The sequence below is a fragment of the Harmonia axyridis genome, chromosome 4 (genome assembly GCF_914767665.1).
Source record: "Harmonia axyridis chromosome 4, icHarAxyr1.1, whole genome shotgun sequence".
Classification (NCBI taxonomy): Eukaryota; Metazoa; Arthropoda; class Insecta; order Coleoptera; family Coccinellidae; genus Harmonia; species Harmonia axyridis.
The window spans coordinates 37,038,135-37,064,579 of record NC_059504.1 but is presented as its reverse complement, the minus strand read 5'-3'; the positions used below and the strand labels follow the sequence as shown (position 1 = coordinate 37,064,579).

Here is a 26,445-nt window from a genome sequence, read left to right as displayed (position 1 = left end):
AAGAAATCTCCGGCTGAGGCTCACCGAATGCTCTCAAATGCCTATGGTGAGGCCTCTAGCAATGAAAGAAAGTACCGAGAGTGATTTTCGACTTCGAAGACAGGCATGGCGGTAAAAGAGAAAAGCAAAATCGTGTTGAACGCAAAAAGAATTTACAGGATTATTGGGAATTACGCAACAAGCCATTTCAACACGCCTGAAAGTCATGGGAATGATTCAGAAAACAAGTGCCAGGGTGCCGTACGAGTGGAAGTCGACAGATGTTGAACGGCGTTTGTTTTCTTGTGCACAGCTGCTTTACAAGTCGAAGACGGGAGGAATTTCTGCGTCGCATTGTGACTGGAGGTGAAAAATGGGTTCATTACAATGATCCCAAGCGCAGAAAATCATGGCCATACTTCCACGTCGATGGTCAAACCGAATATTCACGGTTCCAAAGTCATGCTCAGTATTTGGTGGGACCAGCTCGGCGTATTGTATTATGAGTTGTTAAAACCGACTGGAACAATCACAAACGATCGTTATCGAACTCAATTAATACATCTGAGCTGAGCATTGATAGACAAACGTCCCCAATACAACGAGAGACATGATAAAGTGATTTAACAGCATGCCAATGCTCGACCCCATGTTGCGAAATTTGTCAAGACATACTTGGAAAGGTTGAAAATGGAAGTCCTACCCCACCTGCTGTATTCTCCAGACGTTACTCCCTCGGACTATCACTTGTTTCGATCAATGGCACACGGCCTGGCTGACCAGCATTTTCGTTCTTATGAAGAAGTGGAAAATTGGATCGATTCGTGGCTCACTTCAGAAGATGACCAGATTGGGAGAAAGTAGTGCCAGCGATAGACAATACATTGAAACAAAAATGTATAACCAGTTTTTTACAATAAAGCTCGAATTTCGGAAAAAAAACGGCGAAAGCAAAGTTGTACGCTTATGTATAAGGGAGAGATGTATACATTTTTACTTGTTCATTTGAAAGCATATTTAGGTATATTTAATGATTCCGATCATAAATAAATTGAAACCAATTTGTTGATAGTTATACCTATGATATGCATGTTGTTGCTAAATTGAAGGTATAAAGGAAAATGACACGTTCCTTGAATCATTCTTAGAAAAAAAGTCCTATAAACATGGACCCGAAAATATTTTGTTTTCGAGGTGTTTCTTGTAGACTTACTTTTTTGTGATGATTATACAGGTTTATTTATCACCACTTTTTTTCCGCTAATAATTGAGTAAATAAGTACCAAAACTAAGAAATTGACCCTCTAATCTAATACAGAGCTCCACCTAAAAGCGGATTTTATTCAAACTCAAATCTAGGTATTCTTTATTTAGTGGAATGTGAATCATCCCATGAACAGCTTCACATTAAGGTTTATTCATACTGATAAAGTCGTTGCTTCAGTGTTTACATAATAGGAGTAACAGCTAGTTAGGTTACAGAATTCGTCAGATTTGGGTAATAAATTGCCGCGAAAGCGAGTGGTCGCGGCACAATGAGGATTCTCAAAAATAAATGGAAACTAAGGAATTAGCAGCAGTACCTAAAAGATCTTAGGATATAGATATATATAATGAGAGCAATGCTCGAGCTAATTATATAATTTCATAACCAGGACTTTCCAATAATGCCATATCATCAAACCTGGTGTCCAAGAAATAATTCAAATTACCGATTACCAGAATTTTCTTATGAAGGGAATAGATCATTCATTACAGGCGAGGCTATGGCTATGGCACTGAGAAATTATCATTATGAATTCAAATCTATCTCTTGAAAAAAGTTCCAGTTTTTCAAACACAAATTGCCAAATTTCTTTGCTTTGCCGGAAATGCATAAAAAAAAGCACTGTCGGACAAGGGCGTAGAAATGGGGGGAATACTGGAGATAATCACCCCCCAAGATTTTCAAAATATAAAATTTTAGAAATCTCGCTAGGACGGAGAACGAAAATAATCACTTTACTTTCCCTTGAATCGACACGTTAGTAAAAAATCGTACCCCTTTACAGTTCATGAGTTTATTATCGTTTTCAAGATGAGTGCTTTTATTGCACTGCGAGGTCGTCTTTGACCGAATTTTATTATTTCCGCTTTCTCGGCATCGCTCTTTATTTTCCATCTGTGAATTTTGCATTCGTCATCGGTATACCCGTTGTTTTCGGTTTTTTGTATCTTCTCGTCACAAAATTTTCAATATATAGTTATCAAAGAACTGAACTGAGTAATTCGCATCAAAAAATTGTCTGGCTTTTTTTTTGAAATGATGACAGATATCTCGGATCATTTCAAGGAAAAAAGTCCTATAACATGAGTCCATAAATGCTTTGTTTCTGAGATACAGGAGTTAATTAGTTTTTCTCTCATGGAACCTTCCCTCCACAAGATATTCAACTTGAATTGACATAGATATTCCAATTTAAAGTTTTCATCATGTGATATCCTCATTTTAGATGCAAATCTACAGGGTTAATTTTTTCTGGAAGGATGCCCGCCTCTTTCCTCCAAATTATTTTTTTGTGAACCGCTGATATAAATGTTTAAAAAGAAACTCTGGTTCAGTACTACACTTTTCGAATTGTTGTAGTTTTGTCGTATCTGCAGTCGATTTCGAGAAAGAAATTCAAATCATTCTCTAGTAATTTTCAGGAAATTTCAAATTATTATAAAGATCCAGTTTGGTGATAAAAGATTATAAGTTTTGGTACTTATTTATCAATTCTTGAAGCGAAGGTTAACAACAAAGATTCGATAAACTGGTTAAGCATCATAAAAAGTAGGACTACAAGAAACACCCTGTATCTTGAAAACAAAGCGTTTGCAAGATCATATTTATGGGCCATTCTATTTTTAAAATTATCCAAGGAATCTCTCATTTTCCTTCGTAGCTCTAATTCAGGAACACCCAGTATGATATATCGAAAAAAAAATATTTCGCTTCAAACTTCGTTATCGAACCTCTTTTTCTTACATTATAGATTTAGTAAAAAATGTCGTCAAAAAATTTTTTTCGATTTTTTTTTGATGCGGAAAGTTAATTCAAATTATCATAATAAGTTATAATTTAATTTTCTATAATATGTTTTTATATTTTCACGAAAATAGTTCGAAAATACTTATTTTTCTTTTCTATTCTGATGTATACTAACTTAACTGACAAAGAAACTGCAACACCCAGGAGGAGCTGTTTGAATTTTTTTTTTGAAATTTGGAGAAAAAAACGAAGGTTTCACATTTTTTTTCAATAAATTTGTTAATAATGTGTTTGTCCATCGCGATTATCAATACACTCCCCAACACGTCTCGGCATTGATGGAATAAGATGGTCTATTTCTTCTTGAGGGTTACTTTCCCAAGCACTTATACTTCATGCCTCAGAGCCGCCAAATCCGTGGAGGCTTGGGTAAATTTCCAAGCATTCTACCCATGATGTCACTAACATGCTCTCTGGGCGAAAGATCGGGAGATCTGGGTGTTAAGGGAGAACATAAGGCTCCACTATTTCTTGAAGATAACGCTGCGCTGTCATGTTACTCCGAATAAAGACTTAGAGTGACCTACTTGCATGTGCCATAGCACCTACTGTCCGGTGTACATGACGCTCAACATCAAACTGGGGTTCACGTCTTTCTCCCCGACGTCGTCTAACCCTTCTTCGGCCATCATGTGCACCCAAGTAGAATTGAGATTCATCAGAAAAGACGACCTGATACCATTCCACATTCCATTATTGACGTTCTCTGCACCACAATAATCGTTGCCGGCGATGCTCAATCGTCAGAGATAACACAAGATGGGGTCGATAAAGCTGCAGTCCAAAAGACCTTATCCGGCGGTAAACCGTTCGAACAGTTACAGGATGACCACGTTCTCCTAACTACTCATCAGCCAAAGATCGAGTTGTCGCAAATCGGCCATGAGTCTTAGACGTCGATCTTGAACTTCATTTGTGCCCCTTCGTCCGGCGCTTACTCTTCTTCAATTTTGGGCATTATCAAACCACGCTTGGCAACATCTCATAACAGTTGGATTTCTGTTCGTACAGATAGCGATTTTTCGAAATGACAACCCCTCCTCCTGTACGAATAATTCAACCTCTTTCAAATTTACTAAGCTGGCGATAAATTCCGCGTACACGCATTTTAACAACAACTACACATCGACTTTGGATATCCTCGAACAGCTGGTTTGTTGTGAAATTTTAAAAAATTAAAAAACGACTACAATATTTAAGTAACAAAAATTGTTTAGTTACATGAAAAAACCTTCACGATTTTTTTCTCCAAATTCAATCATTTACTCCTATGTTTTACAAAAAAAAATTCAAATTTTAAAAGCTCTTTCTGAGTGTTGCAGTTTCTTTCTCTGTTAGTAAATATATGTGCAAGAGTTGAATGCATAGGTCCGCCTTTAGGTGCACATAAAATGAGTTGATTTTTAATAAAAATCAATTTGATGATTCATTTCCGCTTTCGGTTCAGATTCCGATAAATCAGGAAAATGTACTTCCGATACATTCCAAATTCGAACCTACTCTGAGACTTTCAGGTTTCCAGCAGTTTCCATCCTAGATTTATCTCTACAGACGACTACAAAATAGCCGACCGTAAGACCATTTTCGGTTCAAAATTAAAAAATTACAGACATTATGATGAAATGGTAGAACGATCTGTTCGATACTTGAGATATACATTGAAATTATTTCCAAAAGGAGTCTGTTGCGTCAAGTGAATTTCACACGAACTTTACGGACAGTTGAATATTCAGAAAGGCGCATCAAGGTCCAAAAACCAACCCCTGCAGGTACAGCTAGGACTAAAAATAGAACTGGGACTTCCTTGGCGCCAGGAGCCACATATGGTCATCCTGAAGTCACATTGAGGAACAAAGGAATGAGGACGTGGACCAATCAGGGACTTGGATTGCGCTTTGGTATGCAGAATCCAAGGCGACGATCAACATCCCCAGGAAATTGGGGTATCATACACCAGTACGCTCGTAGCTGTTACCTTGTAAACATATAACTTGTATAGCCAAATTCAATATATTAGTTAAGAAATCCGGTGTTTCATTATCCCAATTTAATAGAATTAAAGTTGACCGATTCAACCAATAACCAGAGTCAATCCAATATGAACTTACCTTTTCTTCAGAGAAATTGCGTAATAATATGCCTATTCCATGCACATCAATTCGTTCAGAAAGAGAGCTGTGATAACATCCTAGTAATGTTAAGGTCTGAACTGCAAACATTTGGCAATACATGGGATTTTGTTTCAGTAGTTTCATCGATATTTGAACTAATTGGTCAGCTCTCCAAACATATTCTTCAGGTTTTGCACAGCACAAGAGCTTATCGTGTTGTTCATAGTTCATTAACTCTAAAACAGACAACAACGCTTCCATACAATAGTATTTTTCTTGTTTATATAAGGTTAGAGAGAACCTCCTCGTAAGAAATTTATAGGAAAAATCAATAAAATCACGATTTTTGAAATGAAATCCTTCAAGTTTTCTGCTTTTCTTCAGGAATAGTGGTCTGTGAATTTCAATCTCTTCACGAGATACTGGCCTACAAAAAAAATATTTCCATAAATCACTATAAAAAGACAAGTAGAAAGAAAAATAAAAAAAAAGTTATACGTTCAGAAAGTCGTAACAGATAGCGATCAATTAGAGCTAACGAACTAAGTATACTAACTGACAAAGAAACTGCAGCGCCCAGAAGGAGCTGTTTAAATTACAAATTTTTTTTTTGGTAAAACAAAGATAGTATAGCCTGGAGTAAATGATTAAATTTGGAGAAAAAAATCGTGAAGATTTTTTCATGTAAACAACTCTCCAAACATATTTTTTTGGTTGTGCACAGAATAAGAACTTTGCACGGACTTCATACTGCATGAATTTCACAATACTCAATAGAGATTCCATGCAATAATATTTTTCTTGTGAATACAAAGAGACATTGAATCTTCTAGTCAGAAATTTAAATGCGAAATTCATGAAATATGATTCGCGCTGATCTATCAATGTAATAGATCTTCTCTTCATCGAGGAAATTGGTGCTTGTAAACTACGAAAAAAAAATTAAAAAATATTAAGCGTGAAAATGAGCCGCAATGTAATGTCACGTTAGCCAATTTTGCCCTCTCACATAGTATGGCTTAAGTATGGCACTCAGTGTTCCCTGCCATATAAAATTTACATCCCTATGACGGAGCATGATGAGTTTGCCATAGCACGGTTGGTTGTCGGTGCCACTATTCCGAGAAATACACAGCCTACAACGCCATCGCTCATAGTAGCATTTGCAAATGGGACTTCTTAATAAACTAGACCTGCTCGCATATAACTTCGGTACGAGGAAACTCTCAGCAAGTCCTTCTCTATGGTGTCCATATTTCGAAATTTTATAAATGGAGATCTTTCTTGGTAGAACTTGGAAGGAACGCAAAAATATTCAAATTATTGCTTTTGCCTTCTAGAAAATTTCACTTATAAATTGGACACTTTTGAAGGGAAAGTTCTATTGCTAAACCAGATAGGCGAAAACTGATGTCGGTGTCTGAGGGATAATTTTCATGAGAAACTCATTGACGAAAACTGAAACTCTTTAGCTATGACAGTTACTCGGTTACCGGATGTTTTTTAAAAATTATTATTTCAGAAATATTGGTGTTACATTCAATTTTTCACGTAGAATTTTATGACGTTAATTGAATTTTGAGCAAACTGATATTTTATAAGATACCGCTATGTTTTTTTTTCGAAAAACATCCGGTAACGGTAACGGTGGTCGGTGATAGCTTTAGGGAGTTGCGGATTTTGCCAATGAGTTTCTGATAAAAATTGGCGCTCGGACACCGACATCAGTTTTCGCCCAAGTATCTGGAATAGAAATAGGACTTTCCCTTCAAAACTGTCTTATTTGACCCACCCTGTATCGGTTGTCCAAATACGTTTTCTAGTGGGAGTATCTCAGAATCCCTTTTAGCAAGAAAAAATTGGATGCCACGATTTTTGAGAGAATTATTTTGATGAAAACCGCAACCTTATAAATTCAACCGATTTCAAGCTATAAGAGAAAATTGAAAAATGGCGTGAAATGAAATGTGCCCATAACTTCTTTATTACTATAGTGTTATCAACATGTAACAAAACCGTTCTACAGACACTTTTTGAGTAGAATCAGTGTAATCATTCGTTTTTTATTGCAATTAGTTTTGTTATAATACAAACTTTCCTTTTTTTAAATGTAAATAAACCATATGAATTTCGATAATGCTTAATCACTTAATTCTCAAAAAAATAGAACATGATATATGAATTTCTTACCAAACCATAAAAATCATCAGAATTTTCAGTTTCACACGGAAAACCAACCGAGTGCCTATCTACGATAGTCTGTGAGATTCAGATAATTTAGATATTCGATGGCCACCAAGGTTTCCGGATATAACACGTTAGATTTCTTCAATATTTCAACATTTTCAAATTGAAAGATATTGTTCATTAAATGAGACCAAAGGAAAAAATCTAACGGTGTTAAATCCGAATACCTTGGTTGGCATCGATTATTTTAATTTTCTGATGTTCACAGATTATCTGAGATAGGCCCTTGGTAGATTTGCAGTGTGAAACTGAAACTTTTGATAATTTTTATAGTTTGATAACAAATGTTCAATGTATATCCTTACAATTACGCAGAAAGCGTTAATTTTATATTGTTTAATAAAAGTATGATAGTAGTAATAGTACTTGGTAAGAACCATCTAATTAGCGTCTTCTATGAGAGTCAGACATTAAAACAAATTCATGAAACGTAGGTATCTGCTTCTAAAATATATTTGTAAAAAATTTCATTATAATGTTGCCAATAGTTTCGGCAAAGTCGTAAAAATTGTTTTCCTTCAACGCCTTTTATCTTGAATACTAAATTTTTTTATCGAGCAAAACCCAAATAATTTTCATTTTTCACAGTTTTTGGAACACCCTGTTCAGTACATATTCGAATATAACCACATTATGAAATTCTTATATACTTACGTTCTCTCCGACGTCGCCTCATCTATTATAACCATGTGGGTAAAATCAACGGTTTGAATTTTTCCGTAATCATAACAAGTGAATTCCTTCTTATTTTCTGTGTAAGATTGCTCGATAAGATAATTCAATCGGGGAATGAATGGAACCCAAATACCACTTTCTATTTCTTTATGCCATACGGCCATTTTAATAACATTTTCAGTTTTGAAGGTCAATTCACGGACAGCATCATTTATATCGAAAATGTTCGAGCATGGTAAAGGTAGGAGGGACCAAATAAAGGTAACGAGATGCATCTTCACTGCCTCTATCCTAAAAAGTAAAATAAATGGTACTAATAGGTATATAATAAGTATATAGAAATTCCAAAACAATATTTGTTAGTTCGTTTATTTGCTTTGTTCTCAACCCTAAACCACTCCTAAAAATTTTGGTACACCCTTACACACCTACGGATTCTATGCAGGGTGTTTCACGAATAACTGTACAGGCTTTCACTACAAATATAGGATATTATGGGAGTAAATATTGGACTTTATCCTAAAATGATTTTCAGTAATTTTTAAGGGCTAGACCCCTTTGTAGAACTATTTTTCCTGAGCCATATCTCCTCAAATGTCATACGTAACAAAACGATAAACAATACGGATTTTTCAAACTTTTCCATAAACAAAATTTCATGATAATCAGGTGGTCCGTTCATACCTGAAAATTTTGGTACACCCCTACACACCTACGGATTCTATGCAGGGTGTTTCACGAATAACTGTACAGGCTTTCACTACAAATATAGGATATTATGGGAGTAAATATTGGACTTTATCCTATTATCTTTCGTTTCCGCGTTACCTATAAGCAAAAATTGTAAAAATGACGATATCGTGAATAATTTATATATCCGTTAATGCGGATCATACAGCTTCGTGAAATTATAGACACTTTTCTACGTAGAATCCAGTGACTTGCTCGTCTTTTCGACGGAATTTCAAATCACGAAGCTTTTTCAAATGGCAATTTACTATAATTTAATATACTGATTCGTTTGGTTTGTATCAATATAATTAATAGAAAAAGGTCAAAAAAGTCTCAATATTACTATGGTATCGACTGTTCATTACCACACTAGTTCTCAGAAAAAGAGAATGGAAATGGGGTATCAGATTTTGTCTATCTCTTCTGATTGAAAAGTTGTAGTGCTCAAAAGTCGAAATTTTGCCGGTACAGTTATTCGTGAGACTCCCTGTATTAAACATTAAATTTCTCATAATAATCTGGATTTCCCGATGAGGTCATTGCTCCCTTCACATATTCAGAAACCGCTTGAATTAATACTTACTTTGCACAATAAATACATAAAGAATCAAATATAATATATAACTAATTAAATGAGTAACTTACTTGAATTTATATTGTTGATCCAGATCAATAAGCGTTTGATGTATATTATTTTCTAATAGGTTTGAAGCTGCTTCCAAGTAGTTGGCACAAATGATTGACAAAATCTCCATCACACAGTGCTTCACTGATTTTATTGCATTGGTATTCCTCAGTACCTTGTGTAATATATTAGTCGTTTCTAGTGAAGTGATACCTTCAATGATGTCTGACTGATGCATATATTCGAGATAAATTTCATGAATAATTTGAAGTATTCCTTCAAAAGAAACCTCTTCAGGGTCAGTTGCAAATTCAGGAATCAAAGTGAGCAGAATGACTAAAAAATACCTGATAGCACTTAGTTCCAACTTCTCAATTATCTTTTTATCTCTATTCAATAAGTGAAGTATTTTTATTCTCTCACTATCTTCTAGAGAATCTGCACTTCTCATAATTATCTGCATCGTTTTCGTAAAAGCTGAAAACTACTTTCGAAATAAGAAATTGTTCAACCCATGAGGAACCTGTCACCAGTTATTTTGATACTTATGTATGAATTATTTTTGAAAATTTTTCAATGAACAATCAACTGACGTAATGCGTGATAATGTATAAATGGTGATAGGTTTCTCAAAAAATTCGGATATCTGATTAAGGTAACAACTGAAAGGTGTAGGAATTGAATACAGATATTAAAAATAATTCGGTGAATTTATATAGGATATAGAATTGGTAACATAAAATATAACAAATTCTGTGGTATTCAAATAAAATATAACACATTTTCCGTTCGAGTGCAAGTTCCAGAAGAATATAGAGATGCTTTCAAATCGCGGTTCAGTTGAATTCTTAATTATCCGTCGCTGTGCCGCAAACTAACTTTGTGTTTGTAAATAAGAAAATATTGGGAATATTGGACACAATTTTATTCTATTGTTTAATTTGCAACAACGCCGACGTTTCGAAACAGTTCGTTTCTTTTTCAAGGCTAAAAAATAGAAATAAATATATAGGGCATACAATATAACATAACATGATAACACATTACCCAGTTACGACAAACAATATTGTACGTTTATTAAAATCATTAAGACAATCTTCAAGGAATCGAAATTCTTTTACACCGCAAATAATCAACCTCAACATCCATTAAGTTATTTCCAATACGACAATGACATAAACATACGATTACGATAAAAATATTAAATGGACTTAACACTATTGACGTGGCCAGCACTCATCTTCTAATTTTATTGTTATAAATCGTGCTTAGGTGTTGTACATCTTCTCTATGATTAACTGTGTTATTTACTTTTATATTAATCATTTCGCTTATATTTCTTTTATAACCAACCTCTTCCCTATCAAGAATCTGTACATTATCAAAATCAAATTTATGGCCCGTAGTCATTTGATGTAAAGTTAAAGCTGTTTTATTAAAATTTATAACACTCTTACTATCATATTTATGTTGTTTAATTCTATCTCGTAAATATTGTTTTGTTTGGCCAATATAACACTTGTTACAGTCAGCGCAAGGTATCTTATATACTAATCCCGATTCCAAGCTATGAGGAGTTTTATATTTTAAATAGGTGAAAAATTTTTTTGTGGTGAGTAAATTATAGAAAGCACACTTGACATTTAATTCCCTCAACACTAAATTTACTTTATGACAAAGGCCAGGTAAGTACGGAAACTTGAAGTACGAAGTAACAACTGCGTTGGAAGGAACATCAACTATATATCCAACATTAGAAGTGTGTTTACTTATTGTTCTATTTATCAAGTATAAGGGATAGTTATTCTGCTTCAAAATGTCTCTAACCCTATCTAAGTTCTTCGTATGAAATTTTTTGTTACTTAACTCTAATGATCTTTTTATCAAATTACCCATTATATTAATTTTTTGTTGCATGCTGTGATTGCTGAAGAAATTTATGCATACCTCAGCATTATTTCTAATAACTTCGGAGATAAAGGAGGGGTCCGAAATGTATCAATTTCCAAAATCACCCTGTATCTCTTGAACGGAAACAGTTATGCAAAATCTGATTAGACCAACTTGAGTTTCACGAAAAAGTAGGACAGGAACGTGAAAACCGCAAGGCTCTATCTTAAATAATAAGCGAGAAACCTTGCAGTCTCACCCAAAATGGGATGCACTGTACAATATTGTTTGTCGTAACTGGGTAATGTGTTATCATGTTATGTTATATTGGATGCCCTATATATTTATTTATATTTTTTAGCCTTGAAAAAGAAACGAACTGTTTCGAAACGTCGGCGTTGTTACAAATTAAACAATAGAATAAAATTGTGTCCAATATTCCTAATATTTTCTTATTTATTAAATAACAATGGATGATAACCAAGTAATAATTTGTGTTTGTATTTCTTCAAATGAAAATACCCTAAAAAGAAGACTGGTACAATATTACCTACACTTTCGTATATTTAAAAGTTTTGCAATTCAACCTTATATCCAATTTACACGTGTCAAGTAGTTAAATAAAGTTACAGAAATCTAGAAGTATGAACCACTTGATGCAATACTTAAGCAAGTGGTGCATTAAATAGATCGTTTAGTCAAGTTAATAGAAACAATGTCTATTTACTTAAGCAATTTGCGTACCTCACTCATGACCGGCTATTAAACTCCACAACGAAAATAGATATAACATATAACGTGCAATTTGATCTAGTCAGAGTCACTACTGAGTGCTCTGATAAGTACCACGAATAAAATATGATTGCCTAAATATAAAATTATTAATTCTACTTTTTCTAGAGTGAGATCTCCTGTAGCGTCTGTGTCAGTAGAAAGGCTTCATTGAGATTATACTCAAATTACTTAAATATAATAAGCATGCAAATCTTACCACTGAAAATGAAGATTCATAACTGATTCTGAACTAGTTTCAAATCATTGACGAACTACATACTAAATCCAATAGACCCTCTAGTATTCATTATGTGGTCTCGACTAATCTATAAAGGTAGTAGTTTATTGACTCAATTATTATTACACTAGGAAACTATTAGCTAAAGTGGCACTTCTAATCCAGAGACAATCAAAAATGAGACCAAGGAAATAAAATGTACGATTTGAAGCACAAGATCGAATCTCGAAGGCGAGACAAAGCAGTGAGGGAAAAATCTTCCCAAGGTGTACCCATAAACCATTTTATATTTTATGCACGACCCGATTAAGTACGGGGTGTCCCAAATTTGATGCTCACTGAAAGCATCTCAAGAACTATAATACTCAGAGAAAAAAATCTGCAAGAACCCCAAATCTCTTCTTTCGAAATGACTAAATATCAGAAAGCAGATCATAGATATCTTGATTCGTTCTCGGAGGAGTTGCAGAACAGAACAGAGCAGAAAAATTACTCTTTCAAATATTTCGCTATGCATATTTCAGTTTCTGTTCGAGATATTCAAAAAAGTCTAGAACTTTTTTTTCAGAGATTTTATGTTCAATATAATACTAATAACAGATCATACACACATCGTCAAAAATCTTGGCCCTCCTAAGTTTCTTGAGAAATGAACAATCTATGTTTTGTAAATGAGGAGAATATTTTCCACTATTCCAACTGCAATATATTTGATAGAAAATCTTTGTTTGTTACCCTTTGTTTTATGCAGGATGAAACAAAATATAAAAAAATGATAAAAAATCTAAATTTCTCGATTATTTATTTTTGATTAAATATATTTATTCCACAACTGACTCCAAATTCGATAGTCTTACCACCACTTCTTCAAATCAACTGCCCAATACGCCTAGGTATCATACGAATCAAGTCATTAATGAAATTTTCTGGCATATCGTTCCATTCTTCCTGAAGGGCTAAACTCAATTCCTAAAGAGTTGAAGGTGAGTTTTGGCCAATGGATATTTCTCTCCCTAAGTAATCCCACACGTGCTCAATTGGATTCATGTCTGGTGAGTTTGCTGGCTTGTTCATTACCTGGATATTGTTCTCTTGAAAAATGTTTTGAACCCTTCATGAGCAGGGTGGTAGGGCGTTGTCATCCTGATAAATGATAGTATCCCCAAATTCGGAGCACAGAGGAACAATAATTTGTTCAATGATGTCATCTGTCACCAGTCATGGTGCAAGACTTCTGACGATAGATATAGCGAAATATTCGAAAGTAATTTTTTTTTCAAGAAACTAAGTCGAGAACGTTCAAGATATCTATTATCGGCTTTCTGGTATCTAATTATTTCTGAATCGATGATTGTCAAAAATTGAATATTGATCATTTCCCTAGACATACCCCTTGAAATTTTCATGAAAATTTATGGAAGAATATAAGATTTACCTATATAGGTTAAACATTTTTTATGAAATACATAAAACACCAGGTATCTCATAAACAAATGTCGAAAATGTGCTGCTTGGTTTATTTTTGGAAAAGTCACCAAAGTTGAATCTTTATGGAACCATTATTCATTGTATAAGATTAAAGTAGAGTGGTTTTAATCCCTCAAGGATTAAAAGTGCCAATTTATTCCCTCAAATGAGGGATGAAAATAACTTTCAATTGCGGAAATTGAAATAATAACTTGATAACTCTGCTATTATCAAATAGTCATAAAAAATAAATCAGTTTTACTTTTCAGGGGTGTCGAAAACATTCACATGTTGGTGATCGAAAAGATCTTAAATATTAGAATTCTGTATACTTATTTGAAGTAATTAATTAACTTACCGCTGGATCCATCAATTGCACTGGGTTTTTCTCTAAGTATAGCAGGATATCTGCCAAGGGAATGATGCCATAAATTATGATTTGGAAATCTTGTATTATTATAAAATTTAGAATTTCCAAGTTCGTTGCAACTGGAAATGGTGGACATTTTTCCTGGATTCTCGCTTTCAACGCTTCGATATAATCTCCTACAACAATAAATATGGTTTTTTTAAATGTTTCATCGTTAAAGTAGAATGAGAACCCTTATATGGATGGTTTCAAAAATCAATTCATGTGAGCGAATTTAAAAAGATTCTTCAGAGAAGTGAATAAATGAAAAACGCAGAAGATAATATTTTCTTTTGTGAGACTTGAAAAAACACAAACTGATCAATCACAAATACAATTGTTAGCTACATCAGGGCCACCGCCAGACAATTGACGAAATTAAAGAAAATGAGTGAATCAAAAAAATAATAACTTTCAGGATTAGACCGATATTAAAAAAACGATGTAAATTAACATAATATTTATTACTGGACGCAGATGTGATCACTATGGATGCTATCTCAAGACTCACTGATTGAATTAAATATGTTTTCATTTTACTATGAAAATGTTAAGAACGGAGAAAACAAACGGCACAGCTGACAAATCAAACGCATTAAATTGAAATTGAGAATTTTCTTAATTACATTGTTGCAGCTCACATTCCACCAAAAAATAAAAGAAATGAAAAACAATAAACTTAATTAATGTTCATGTTGCGGTGCGGATGCTTGCAATGTGGGTTGCTGAATTGTAAAATATCGAACTTTTGGAAAAATACGTGCCCATATAAAATGAACTACTTTTTGTACTATGAAAGAACAATTGTCTTGAGAACATCGCGAAGTGTGTATTGAAGTATCGTCGCCTTTCTGATAACTCGAAAAGTGTCCTTTATTTTTGGCATATTCTTGCTTATTTAATGTCCCCGCATTTATTGAAACAACTATTGATAGTGTTGATAACTGATAGAGACAGTGGTTTAGAATTATTTTACTTCGATTAAAGTGTTAAGAAGAATTAACAAGCAGTGTATGGAAATCACCTTGTCTACTTTGAGGGATCCCTCCATGCCAACGAATTCAAGGAATCCCCAAACATCATTGGCTTTCGGTAAGACATTTTATATTATTCAGTCTCTTACTGATCTGGAATCTGTAATTGTGTCTGCTGCCGCAACATCCAATACAGTCCTAACTAGCTCTACGTATTAAATACGGTAAAACGCAACAGTTCATTTGTCACATTGTTAGTTAGCATTGAATTAAGTTTTCGATTTCTCGAAAATACTACGCCATAGACGAGATGTAAACTACGCCTATGGACTCAAAACTTCTCACCTATGATAGGTTAAGTTTTCATTTCCGGATGTTTTACACAATAATCACGTTTTTCGAGTTTTTACTATGATTAAAATTGACAATATGTAACTTAAAATTCACGAACTTGTATAAAATAACGCCGATTGCAAACGTGAAAGTAAAATGAAGTTAACACTTAATGTACCTCTAGGTCTAGAATCTAGATGGGACAAGCAATAACAACAACAGAAGGATGTTGCCAAATCTACAAATTTACTTATTCCTCGGAATGTCAACGCAGTACATTGTACGTATTTGTAAACAAAAATGTTATAACGATGTTAACAAATGCTATAAGGCATCTCTATATTTTCTTTCCTCTGATTAATTCATTATAGGCAATAGTACCTACAAATTCATCAAATTTTGTTTTAGTATCAAATTCATACCTGTTTTGTTATTTACCAGAAAAAATTATTTTGGAAGCTAAGGACTTTGTAGAAAAAGCATTTATTACTACATATTTCTCAGTTTTTCGATTTAATAAGAAAAATGTATATATTTGACCTTTTCGAAGTATCAAGCGCTCTAGTGAAAAGACGAATCAGTTCTATCAGGCTATAGCTGAAAACCAAAAGTATAGTTGAGAGCGCCTATCAGGACCGTAACAAGCCAAACTGCCGCCCTAGACAGAGAACAATTAATGAAAAGAAAATTTCATCCATTCCCATTCTTAAGCTCAATTTGAACGAATGTCGCCCATATGCTTAATTAAGTTACTAAAGTCATAATTTGTTAATATCGCTACCTACAGTTGACTTAACGAAACTAACAAACATTCCCAAATATGGAAAACAAAATCTAATTACTGCATACACCAGGTTCTCCGACATTTTAGTGGTCAAGATGTATAAACCCTGGTGTATGCACTGATTAAATTTTGTTTTACCAATTTTGAGAATATTTGTCAAGTTTCGTTAAGTCAACTGTAGTTACCGCTATTAACAAATTATGATAGATTCTTGTTATTTCGAATATTTGATTTTATTTTAGTAAACGTTTTTTTGTTTTGTTTCACGACTTTGCACTTTCATACTTATCATACTCGGTTACACATCGATTTCAATTGGCAGGATCGGGTGTAAATTAATGTTTCCTATCAAAATCAACGAAAAACAGGTCGAAATGACATTACGGCAGCGCCACGAAATAAAACTGATAATCTCAATTTGTTTGAATGTCTTTACATTCAAAAATTGAGTGCATACACCATGTTTTTAGACATCTTAATCATGAAGTCGAGAGTTTATTCACTTTCAATACGCCGTAACTAAGATGCATAAAAAACCACCGTAACTATGTGAAATTCGTTAATTTTATTAGTTCCTAAGCATAAGTTAAATAATCAAATCAATAGAAACTATCATAAAAAAAGATGATTATCCTAGAAGAATATCAATTAAAAGAAAACAATTAAATAAAATGACTTCAATAATGAATATTGTATTTTCCGAATTTGAAATCGAATTCTCAAACTCCTATATCCCTGAAACAATCGGAGTAAAATAAGAGAAGTATACGTAGGTAAAGTAAACATTGTAGTGTTGCTTCAGGGAACAATTATTAGAAAAACATTGAAGAATGTATATTCCACTGTCACGGACTTTCAAAATTCGATAGGAACAAGTACAATATTTTAAATGACAAAATTGTTAAAAAATATATGTATATAATACATTCACTTACCCTCCATAAAATTCTTCACACGATGCCATACACTATTGCGATATTCTTCATCTGATTCAGAATCAATTTCAGGTTCATAGCTTAAAGATTCCTGAACTGAATTCAAATCCAATTCGGGGCTACCATCTAATGACCAGAGGTCGTCGTCATCTTTTCTATAGTAGCTAAGATTAAAATAATTTGTTCCAAAAGATCTCTCTATAGAGGTTATTTTGAATTCTTTAGGGGGCAACGGTCTTTCGGAATTGGAAATTTCTATTTCTTCGTCAGAATACGTTGAAGAAGTATCAACATCATAATCTTCATCTATATACAGCGTTATTATAACTTCACCTATTACCCTGTCGCTCATTTTGAACAAGTTTCAAACTATCATCACTAACAACAACTGATACACCTACACTGTGCACTGGTACATGCAAATTGAAAATAAAGTATTCCTACTGCCTTTGAAGTACTTATATTCAGGGTTGTTCGTATTTTCGAAGGGTGGGGTTATAGCTGAAATTGTAAGAGTCACCCATCGAGATAGAATATGGGGGGAGTCGACATCACGTGACTTAGAGCGGTACAAGTACGCCATTTTGGATTTAGCTCTCAGTCAACTTTTGACCAATAACTTTTCATAGTAGGCCTACTGGTCACGTTTTTTCTAGCACGATAACAGCTCATAGCGTCTCCTTCTATTCTATCTCGAAGGGGTCACCACTCTTTATTCACACAGATAATTACAAAATAATTATTTTCGAAATACAAAATGTACTTTATCGGTACCATACTTTTCATTAATAAACGGCTCTCTTTTATCCTAGAAAATAAAGCTCTAACCATTTCTTTACTCAATAGTCTGGCTAAGTGAATGGAATGACATTGATTCACCCACCAACTACTTAACTCGAGGCATTTCTGCATGAAATAATTTTTAATTTGAGGATTATATAACTCAATTGCACACTGTTATTATTTTTAAGTGATAAGTGCTGAGGAAATTTTTAAAGCTACTCTTCAAATTCAATTTTTTTTGGGTAGATACAAGATATATACAAATTTTATGAAAATAATTTATTTTTGGTTTACTCATTCAATAAATACAGATTCAAATATACTCATTGAAAGCCAAAAAAGTGATATAACAATATAAAGTAGAATAGGTATAAATAAACTATTGATGTAAATTCTAAGACCAATTGTTTACGGATCTTATGTATATAGATTGATAGGGTGTTCTTAAATAGGAGGTAAAAACGGAAATGACAGATTCCTCGGATTATTTTAAGAGAATAAATCTTGAAACATGAGCTCCCAAACGCTTTGTTTTCTCTTCAGTTCACAGACTTAGTCGGCTGTAATAAATTTATCACAAATACCAATACTTGGTATTGACCACTATTTATCCATGCATTTAGGTTTGTTGAAGATGTACGAAATGTTGAAAAATATAGCCGCAAAGAAGTGAATATTTCGAAAAAAAATTTTTTTTTCCAAACGTACAATAACAATATCATATTTAGACTGATAAAATAATCTTGTCAGTCATTTTTTATTATATACTATATTAAACTCGTAAGCGCTCCTCCCACCGAAAATCGAACGATTTTGGACCGATTTTGCGGTCGAGTGTTCTCGGCTCTGGGAGAGATACGAGAAAAACTAAAAGTACGGGAAGAAAGAGAAAATGTCGAATTAACTCCCGCGAATATTCCCGTTTCCCGATTTTTCGGGATTACCTAGGAATGAACGGATAAAGTTTGGGAAATTTGCCGACGAATTTCCAGATTCACGTCGACGTGAACGACCAATAGGAAAATACTACGATGTCCTTGGGTAGCAACGGGCCTAGTTTTGGTAGTTTTATTACGATCTAACTTGATATCAGTCACTATTTTGGAGTCTGGGAAACATTTTTTCAACACTGGTACTAAATGTTCGACAATTTCGAATGCCACATTATGATGAGCAAAAAAATTCGATAGTTTTATCACAGCTGTAGAAACTTGTGTAGAATGTAAATGTTTTTTTTTTTTCAATAAATTCAAGCACAGACTCCACTCATTGCTTCTTTTTGAAATTTTCCTTGTGTTTATCCGTCGAACCATGTTTTGCCAATTCTGAATTCTGATGTACCACATCTCGGAACCACAAATGATAATAATAATAATAATTGGCTAATGACCATAGCAGTCGATGCCTTCATTCAAAGTAAAAAAAAATAATAATTTTTCTTTATGTAGTAAAAATTACTAGTTGTAACAAAATAAAATTAATAAACATTTCTCAAAAATAGTGCTCCCTAACATAAGATATTGACAATTTCCTGAAGTGACATATTTGTTGCAGTTCTTTAACATATCAGGCAATTTATTATAACATATCAATCCTCTAATAGGAGTGGAACCCATCGAAAAATTCAGTGCTGAATGTATCAACAAAAAAACTATTTTGATTACACTGACGAACCTCAGAAACATCTAATTTCCTCAGATAAATAATCTGATAACATTTTATGTTCAATGTTGTATATTAAATCTAACGTTTTGAAATATATTCTTTGGTTGACGGTCATCAAATTTAGTGCATCTAACATTGACCTGATTGATGTTCTTCTACCACATCTGAGAACCATTCTCATGCCTCTATTCAGGATTATTTGTGTTCTAGTGATGAACTTCGATTTCAAATTAAATAAGAGAGACGTATAATAATCTAAATGTGGTAGAACGATTGACCTAAACAAAACATTTCTTGTTTTCATGTCAACCGAACTTATTTTCAGTTTGTTTATTCAGTTACGACAGTTACAAAGATGACTTATAAGGGTGGTGTATATCAGGAGATTACAGAGACAGTTATATGCATAAAGAAATATGCAGGTATACATACATTTCGAATAGTTGCCATTCTTGAAATTTGAAATGAAAAATTTAGTGGAGATTAGAAGTCCGAAAATGGTATTAAAAGTTACCGTTATTTTGGTTCTTAAATAAACGATATGGTCCGTATACCGTCGAGAATTTCAGATCGGTTTTTACTTAATGGTTTTCAATGTTTCAGGTCATTCAAGTCATTTATAAGGCGGTTGTGTGATCTCAAAAAAAGTAGGAGAGCAATAATGAGAATTTCAAATGCTTATTTTTGCATTTGCAATAAATTTCAGCACGACAAACCAAATAAAAATTGATTACTAAAATAAGATACATGTTGGATATGGAAAAATATATTACATATTCTGAAAATGTTTTTAAAGTGCAAATACTGCAAATGTGACTCATCTTTCCAAATTTTTCGTTTAAGTCCTCATCATATTTTCTTTGTCGTATCTTCACTACCCTATTGATAATAATTATTTCAGTTAAAATGTTAAAAACTTTATCATTCACATATTGTTGAGTCAATTACTTCTTTTGCTGAATATATTTTTGTTTTACAAATTTCAATTTTTTAGAATCGGATTCTTCGATATTTCTTGAATGTCTATACATATAAGCATTCGTTTCGAAATAGTTCTGATATTCAACTCTTACATTCTGTGAAAGCAATTAATAATAGTAGATACACCTTGAGAAGAGCAAACTTTTTGTGTCTCGATTGAATTCCTGAAAATATAATGAATAATTTTATTTATACCTACTTTGTGTATATTTATCGATACCAACAACAAATTTGAATTCATAATAAAAATAACGAACATTCACACAATAATATGTAATAGATGAAGTACTCAACAAGGGATTTCCCTGAAGGTTGGAAATATTTAAACGTTTCATTTACATTTTGTAAACGTATACACCGAAAATCCATTGACCTGACAATTTCAAACTATACTTACCAGGCATAGATTTCTTGAAATTCTTAATTAGAAAAATTATTTTTCTCAAGAATTGTACTTTTTTTTGTTATTACGAATTTTTGTTTTTACTTTAAAGAGGTTGAGTAAAAGTAGCTATGCTAAACTTCGCCTCTTGATGTATTCTTTTTTTCTTTAATAAAGGCAATTCATTATTAATGATTAGTTTCTCTTCTATAAATGACATTTCCAGGTCTGAATGCTCTTTCGATTGAAGAGTTAGAATTTGCTCAAAGAGTTAGATTGTAAATATTTAAACTGTGGTTTATTGTAGACAAGATGATGGAATATCTTCACGGCACTCATAGAATTTGGAGATGGACGAATAATATTTGGACAATGAATAAATAAGGAATTCTGGGGGTGTACGGCGGATTTTCTGAAAAGTAAGTATTCTTAATTTGAATCCTTGTATAAGAATCGACTATCGAAAATTATTTAGTTCAAATCTGAACTAAATAATGGATAATAAATAACTAAAATGAAGGGGTCTCCCTCCAAAAATGAAAATAACCGAATGGAGTTTTTCAAAGAAAACACGCTGGAATGCGAAATTATCCGGTCATTTTAATGCACGAGTGTAATTCGGGGGAATATTTCCCGAACAAACTGTTAGCTTGTCAAAGTGACCTAGATTCCTTAGATGCCATAGATTTGAACTGTGTAAGATGCATAGAAACTATACATCTATGAACAGAACAATTATCTCAGTGCTGTTTCGCTTCCTACAATGCAATTATCGCTGTAATTTTCGATAATTGTTCTCCACATACATAGAACTTTTGACAAGAGGGAAATATTCGCTGGGATTTTCGATAATTGCATTCCATTTACATCGAATTTTTGGCAGGAGGGAAATATTCTTTAAAATCGATACGGTAGCAAAAAATCGGACCCTTTTACGATTTCTGAGTTTATTAATGTTTTCAAGATGATTACTTTTATTGCACCACGAGCACGTATATGTCCGAGGTTCATTATTTTCCTTTATCTAACCGTTTTGACGGCGTCCCCCTTGTTTTGCCATATGAGATTTTTGCTCTTGTCATTGGTATACACTTATTTTCGATTTTTTGTATAATTTTTCTCACCAAATTCGAAAAAAATTTTTTGACGACATTGTTTCCTCTTATCAATCATGTGAAAAAAAGAGGTTTTATAATGAAGTTTGAACCAAATTACTCGAAATAAATTTTTTTTATTACCAATTCGTTTGTTTTTATCTTGTTCCTGAATTGAAGTTACGAAGGAAATGAGAGATTCCTTGGATTATTTTAAAAATGAAATGGCCATAAACATGAGCCCGCAAACGCTTTGTTTTCGAGATACAGGCTGTTTTTTGTAGTCCCACTTTTTTATGATGCTTAACCAGTTAATCGAATCTTTATTAATTTTCGCTACATAGTTGGTAAATAAGTAACAAAACTCAAAATTGATTTATTTATCACAGCTACCTAACTGGATCTTTATAATAATTTGGATTTTCCTCAGAATTACTATATAGAGCTTTTTGAATTTGTTTTTCGAAATCGATTGCAGATACGACAAAACTACAAGTAACCAAAAAGTTTAGTACTGAACCAGAGTTTCTACGCTCTTGATATAAACCATAAAAATAACTAAAAAAAAAGTTCTAAAACAGCACAGAAACCAAGAAATATATAGCAAAATATTTGGAACAGTAATTTTTCCCTGTAACTTATGCATGAATCAAGATATCTACGATCGATTGTTAATTTTGATGACCAAACATTGTTATAGTGTTGAATGTTACATGTTTTATATCTGACCTATCAAATTTTTTTAATATAATAAATTGATAAAAAGCTTATGAGATCAGCAGTCAATGCCCCAAAAAATCATTGAAAACAAAATTAATTAATTGGTCACATGTAACATCGTTTATTTTATTTCGAAATCCTAAAGTGCTGATCCAAATTTGAATCCATTCACACCATAAATTTCAATTCAAATCATTTACCAGTCTCTATAAGAAGAATCATTTACCAGTCTCTATAAGAAGTAGAAATATGTACTACTTCAAAAAATTAGTTAAGAATCTGTTACTGAATAAATGTTACTACTCAGTAAGAGAATATTTAGAGGACAATGACTTAAAACTATACGAGTAACAGTCAATTGCAAATATTGTTCAGTTTGATCTTTTTGAATTTTCTTTCTTTTGCTTTATTATGACCTGTCCTATACTTGTTTGTCTTAAAGGATCGATAAATGTTATTATTATTATTATTATTCATTAAGAATGTTTAGTGTAAAGTGTTTAGTTTAGTGATAAATAAATTTCAGGTTAACTCCTACACGAATCGCGGAACTTTTTTGAATGGAAAATGGAACATGAGGAATATATAATTTACTTTCAAGATTTCTTTTTTTTCTAGGTCCATTGGTAGATTCCAGAAACAGTTAGCCTTTACATTGCATAAGGTATTGAAGACCAGCTGATGAATGTTTAAATTTAACACCTCTTTCAAAGGTTCTATTTGTACTTTGGGTAATTTCATCAAGGCTTCATTTGCAGCTATTGCAAAAACTTACGCTTACTTAACCTCTGATTTGTGGCCTGAAATTGTTCCGACTAAAACACCTTATCAGGAGTTCTCACACTTTTTATCTACTGTAAAGCCTAAAATTCCAGAATAATTTTTTTTATGATAAGAACAGAAGATGTGACGAACGCACTGCTCTTCACTAATATACTTCATGGCATGAACTAATATTGGACTCTACCATATAATTTAATCGAAAATGGGGAATATTTAATTGAGCCCCAAGTTTTCATCCACAAAAGTTTGAATGCTCTAGTTATGAGCTGCTTGAAGAATCCTTTTGCTGTCTTACTAGGAAAGTTGCCTCCATGGATCAAATATGTGATAGATAATTGTCCATTCATTTTCTCCTTGAGAACAAGGATATTTACATTCAGAGTCCTAAATCTGAAGAGAACCAGAGCTTCTTTTAACGTGATGGACAGAAATATGGAATATGTCCCATATTTTGATCAATCCATGGTAGTCTTTAACACACTTCTGTCTTTTAAAATTCGAAAGAAAAACATTCTCACCGAATTGATTAAGGTAAGTGAAATTAAGTTGAAAATAAAATTTACTTTGAGAATTCATATCGTTATAAACAATACACTGAAATGCCTCAACAACTTTAGGATTATATCAAATTATTATTACTCAGGAAAAAGAGGTAGGAGTTATCAATTTTTTTTTTACGTTCGAAAAAATGTATGTCTATTATGACTTCTGCCAACTCGTGTAGTGCTAATTTCAAAAAATGAAAAATTTTTTTAAGAGAAATATTGGTGATGATAGAGTTTATTAACTTGAAAAAATTATGAAATACATTTAGGGATTCACGGCTTGGCTTGATTTTCAAGCTAATTGACTTGAGCTTGACTTCATTTCAAGTTCTGATTTCTTGAAAAAAGTATAAAATGCCACCCTCCAATATTTGACGGAACTCTAGAACGGGCCCAGCAGCTTCAAGTTCTTTTGCTGAGTTTCGAGTTTATAAAACGCTTGAAAATGTTGTTTTTTTTTTTGAGATGATTGCGTAAAACAATCGGATGATACGGATGAATCATTATTTTAAATTTGAATGCGCCCAGGGCCACCCCTAGTTAATTTGTCATAAATATCATCTGTGAAATTACATAATTCAATACATAGGTACTTCTAAGAATTCGGATTCTTCGGAAAAAGCAGAAAAAGCCGCCCTCCAATATTTGCCGCTTCGGCGAAATTCGTTTTGTTTTTTCCTGAGAAAAAATTTCATTCTTTTTAGTTTTTTATTTAAATATCTACATATATGTATGTAATATTTTTTGAATGAATTTTATATATTTTTCTTGTTTCTAATATTCTCTTTTTCCGAGTCTTTTTCATGTTAAATAAATAAATTAATTTTAATGGTTTTTCAAACCTATATTTTCAATGTGGCTCCAACTTTTAGATTTCTGAAACTACCAAAATCTACCTATAGACTTAATAGAAATATGAGAAAACTACTAATAAAGTCACACCACACTGGCGAATGCTTCAGTCTCTCGGCGCTCGAGGATTCCCCTTATTTAGTCTAAGCTAAGGGGGCACTAGATTGCAGAAATATATGCCGTGCGACGCGTGCATATCAAGCTCAAGTAATATCAAGTAGCTTGATATCAAGTCGAGCAATAAAGATATCAAGTCAAGTCAAGCTCAAGTACATATGTAATTTTTCACGAGCTTGATTTCCAAGTCAAGTAGTTGGTTAAAATGTCAAGCTTGATGAATTCCTCAATACATTGCACGATGACGAATAGATTGGTCGTCCAAAAACATATCGACCCGCATCTATTAAATTCTTCTCAACTCATTATTTGCATAACAGACGATCTAAGAATGTTTCCATTGCCAAAAAAATAACGAGAAATTTAAGATCGCCCATTCCAATGTATTTTTGTGCCTCAAGCACTTGCCATTTTCAAATACAAGTTCAAAAATAAACCATGCATCTCTTTTCAATATTCAAATTGTCAAATTCTGTTATGCTATTTTGTAAAGTGGTCCTTTTTCTTTTTTTTAGAGGAACAATATTTGGATCTCTTGTACAGGCAAAACTCCAGCAGATAATGAATATTTAGGACCTATCAAATATTATCCTTCATATCAAGGATTTCCAGGATACTATTACCCATATATGAACTCGGAAGATTACTTGAGTCCTTTGGTAACTATTAAATTCAAAAGGCCAAAATCTGGTTTAGTCATAAATATTGAATGCAGAGCATGGGCCAAAAACATAAAATATGACAGACATGACAGAAGTGGATCTGTACATTTCGAATTACTCATTTACTAATATCGGAGTGATGTTTAAAACTGCTGGAAAGAACTATATCAAGCAATATTATAAATGAATTTATAGTTTATTTGTTGTTATTTTTTTAATAATGTATTCGTCTGGTATTACAGAATCTAATGGCAGCTATTTTTGTCCAGTAGTAAATTCCGAGCCAAAATGTAGCAACTAACAGTAAGATGAGATACTTATTAGGTTAGTTTTTTTGTTGTCAATTCAGTTTTGAATATTATATATTACCAGACGATGATGTACAATGTATATTTTGATAAAATAAAACACCTTTATAATTTTGATGATTATTTGAGAATAAACCCTCGATTCTACTTAATACCTCCTAATTATATCAATGAAGATGAATTGGACAGATTGAAATGGAGACCATGTGAATAAGTAGAAACATAGTCAAAACTCTCTCCTTGAAGAGTTCGAAATGACTGCATATTTTCAGCTGAAAAAATCTCATCAATATTATTTATCGCTCAT

The 26,445-nt window shown here is 32.9% G+C and overlaps 1 protein-coding gene and 1 long non-coding RNA gene across 4 annotated transcripts in view; one reads left to right on the top strand and one right to left on the bottom strand.

Moving 5' to 3' along the window:
• LOC123678914 (E3 ubiquitin-protein ligase TRIP12-like) overlaps window positions 1-14,717 on the bottom strand; it is a 71,666-nt gene extending 56,949 nt beyond the window's left edge. Inside the window, exons 1-6 of one of the 3 annotated variants that reach the window (XM_045616185.1) lie at window positions 14,170-14,715; window positions 12,324-12,432; window positions 9,790-9,926; window positions 9,463-9,718; window positions 8,065-8,376; window positions 5,161-5,590 (exon numbers count right to left, since the gene is read on the bottom strand). In XM_045616185.1, coding sequence (XP_045472141.1) covers window positions 5,161-5,590; window positions 8,065-8,376; window positions 9,463-9,680 — 960 coding nt within the window. In that variant the 5' untranslated portion in view covers window positions 9,681-9,718; window positions 9,790-9,926; window positions 12,324-12,432; window positions 14,170-14,715. Of the gene's footprint in view, window positions 1-5,160; window positions 5,591-8,064; window positions 8,377-9,462; window positions 9,927-12,323; window positions 12,433-14,169 lie in introns of all 3 variants that reach the window. The other 2 variants (XM_045616184.1, XM_045616183.1) reach the window with 2 other exon arrangements.
• Window positions 14,718-14,898: 181 nt separating this feature from the next.
• Window positions 14,899-26,233, top strand: LOC123678916. The gene is made up of 4 exons (XR_006747313.1): window positions 14,899-15,312; window positions 21,365-21,476; window positions 23,490-24,185; window positions 25,684-26,233. It is a non-coding gene; the product is annotated as an uncharacterized LOC123678916 (long non-coding RNA).
• Window positions 26,234-26,445: the final 212 nt, after the last annotated feature.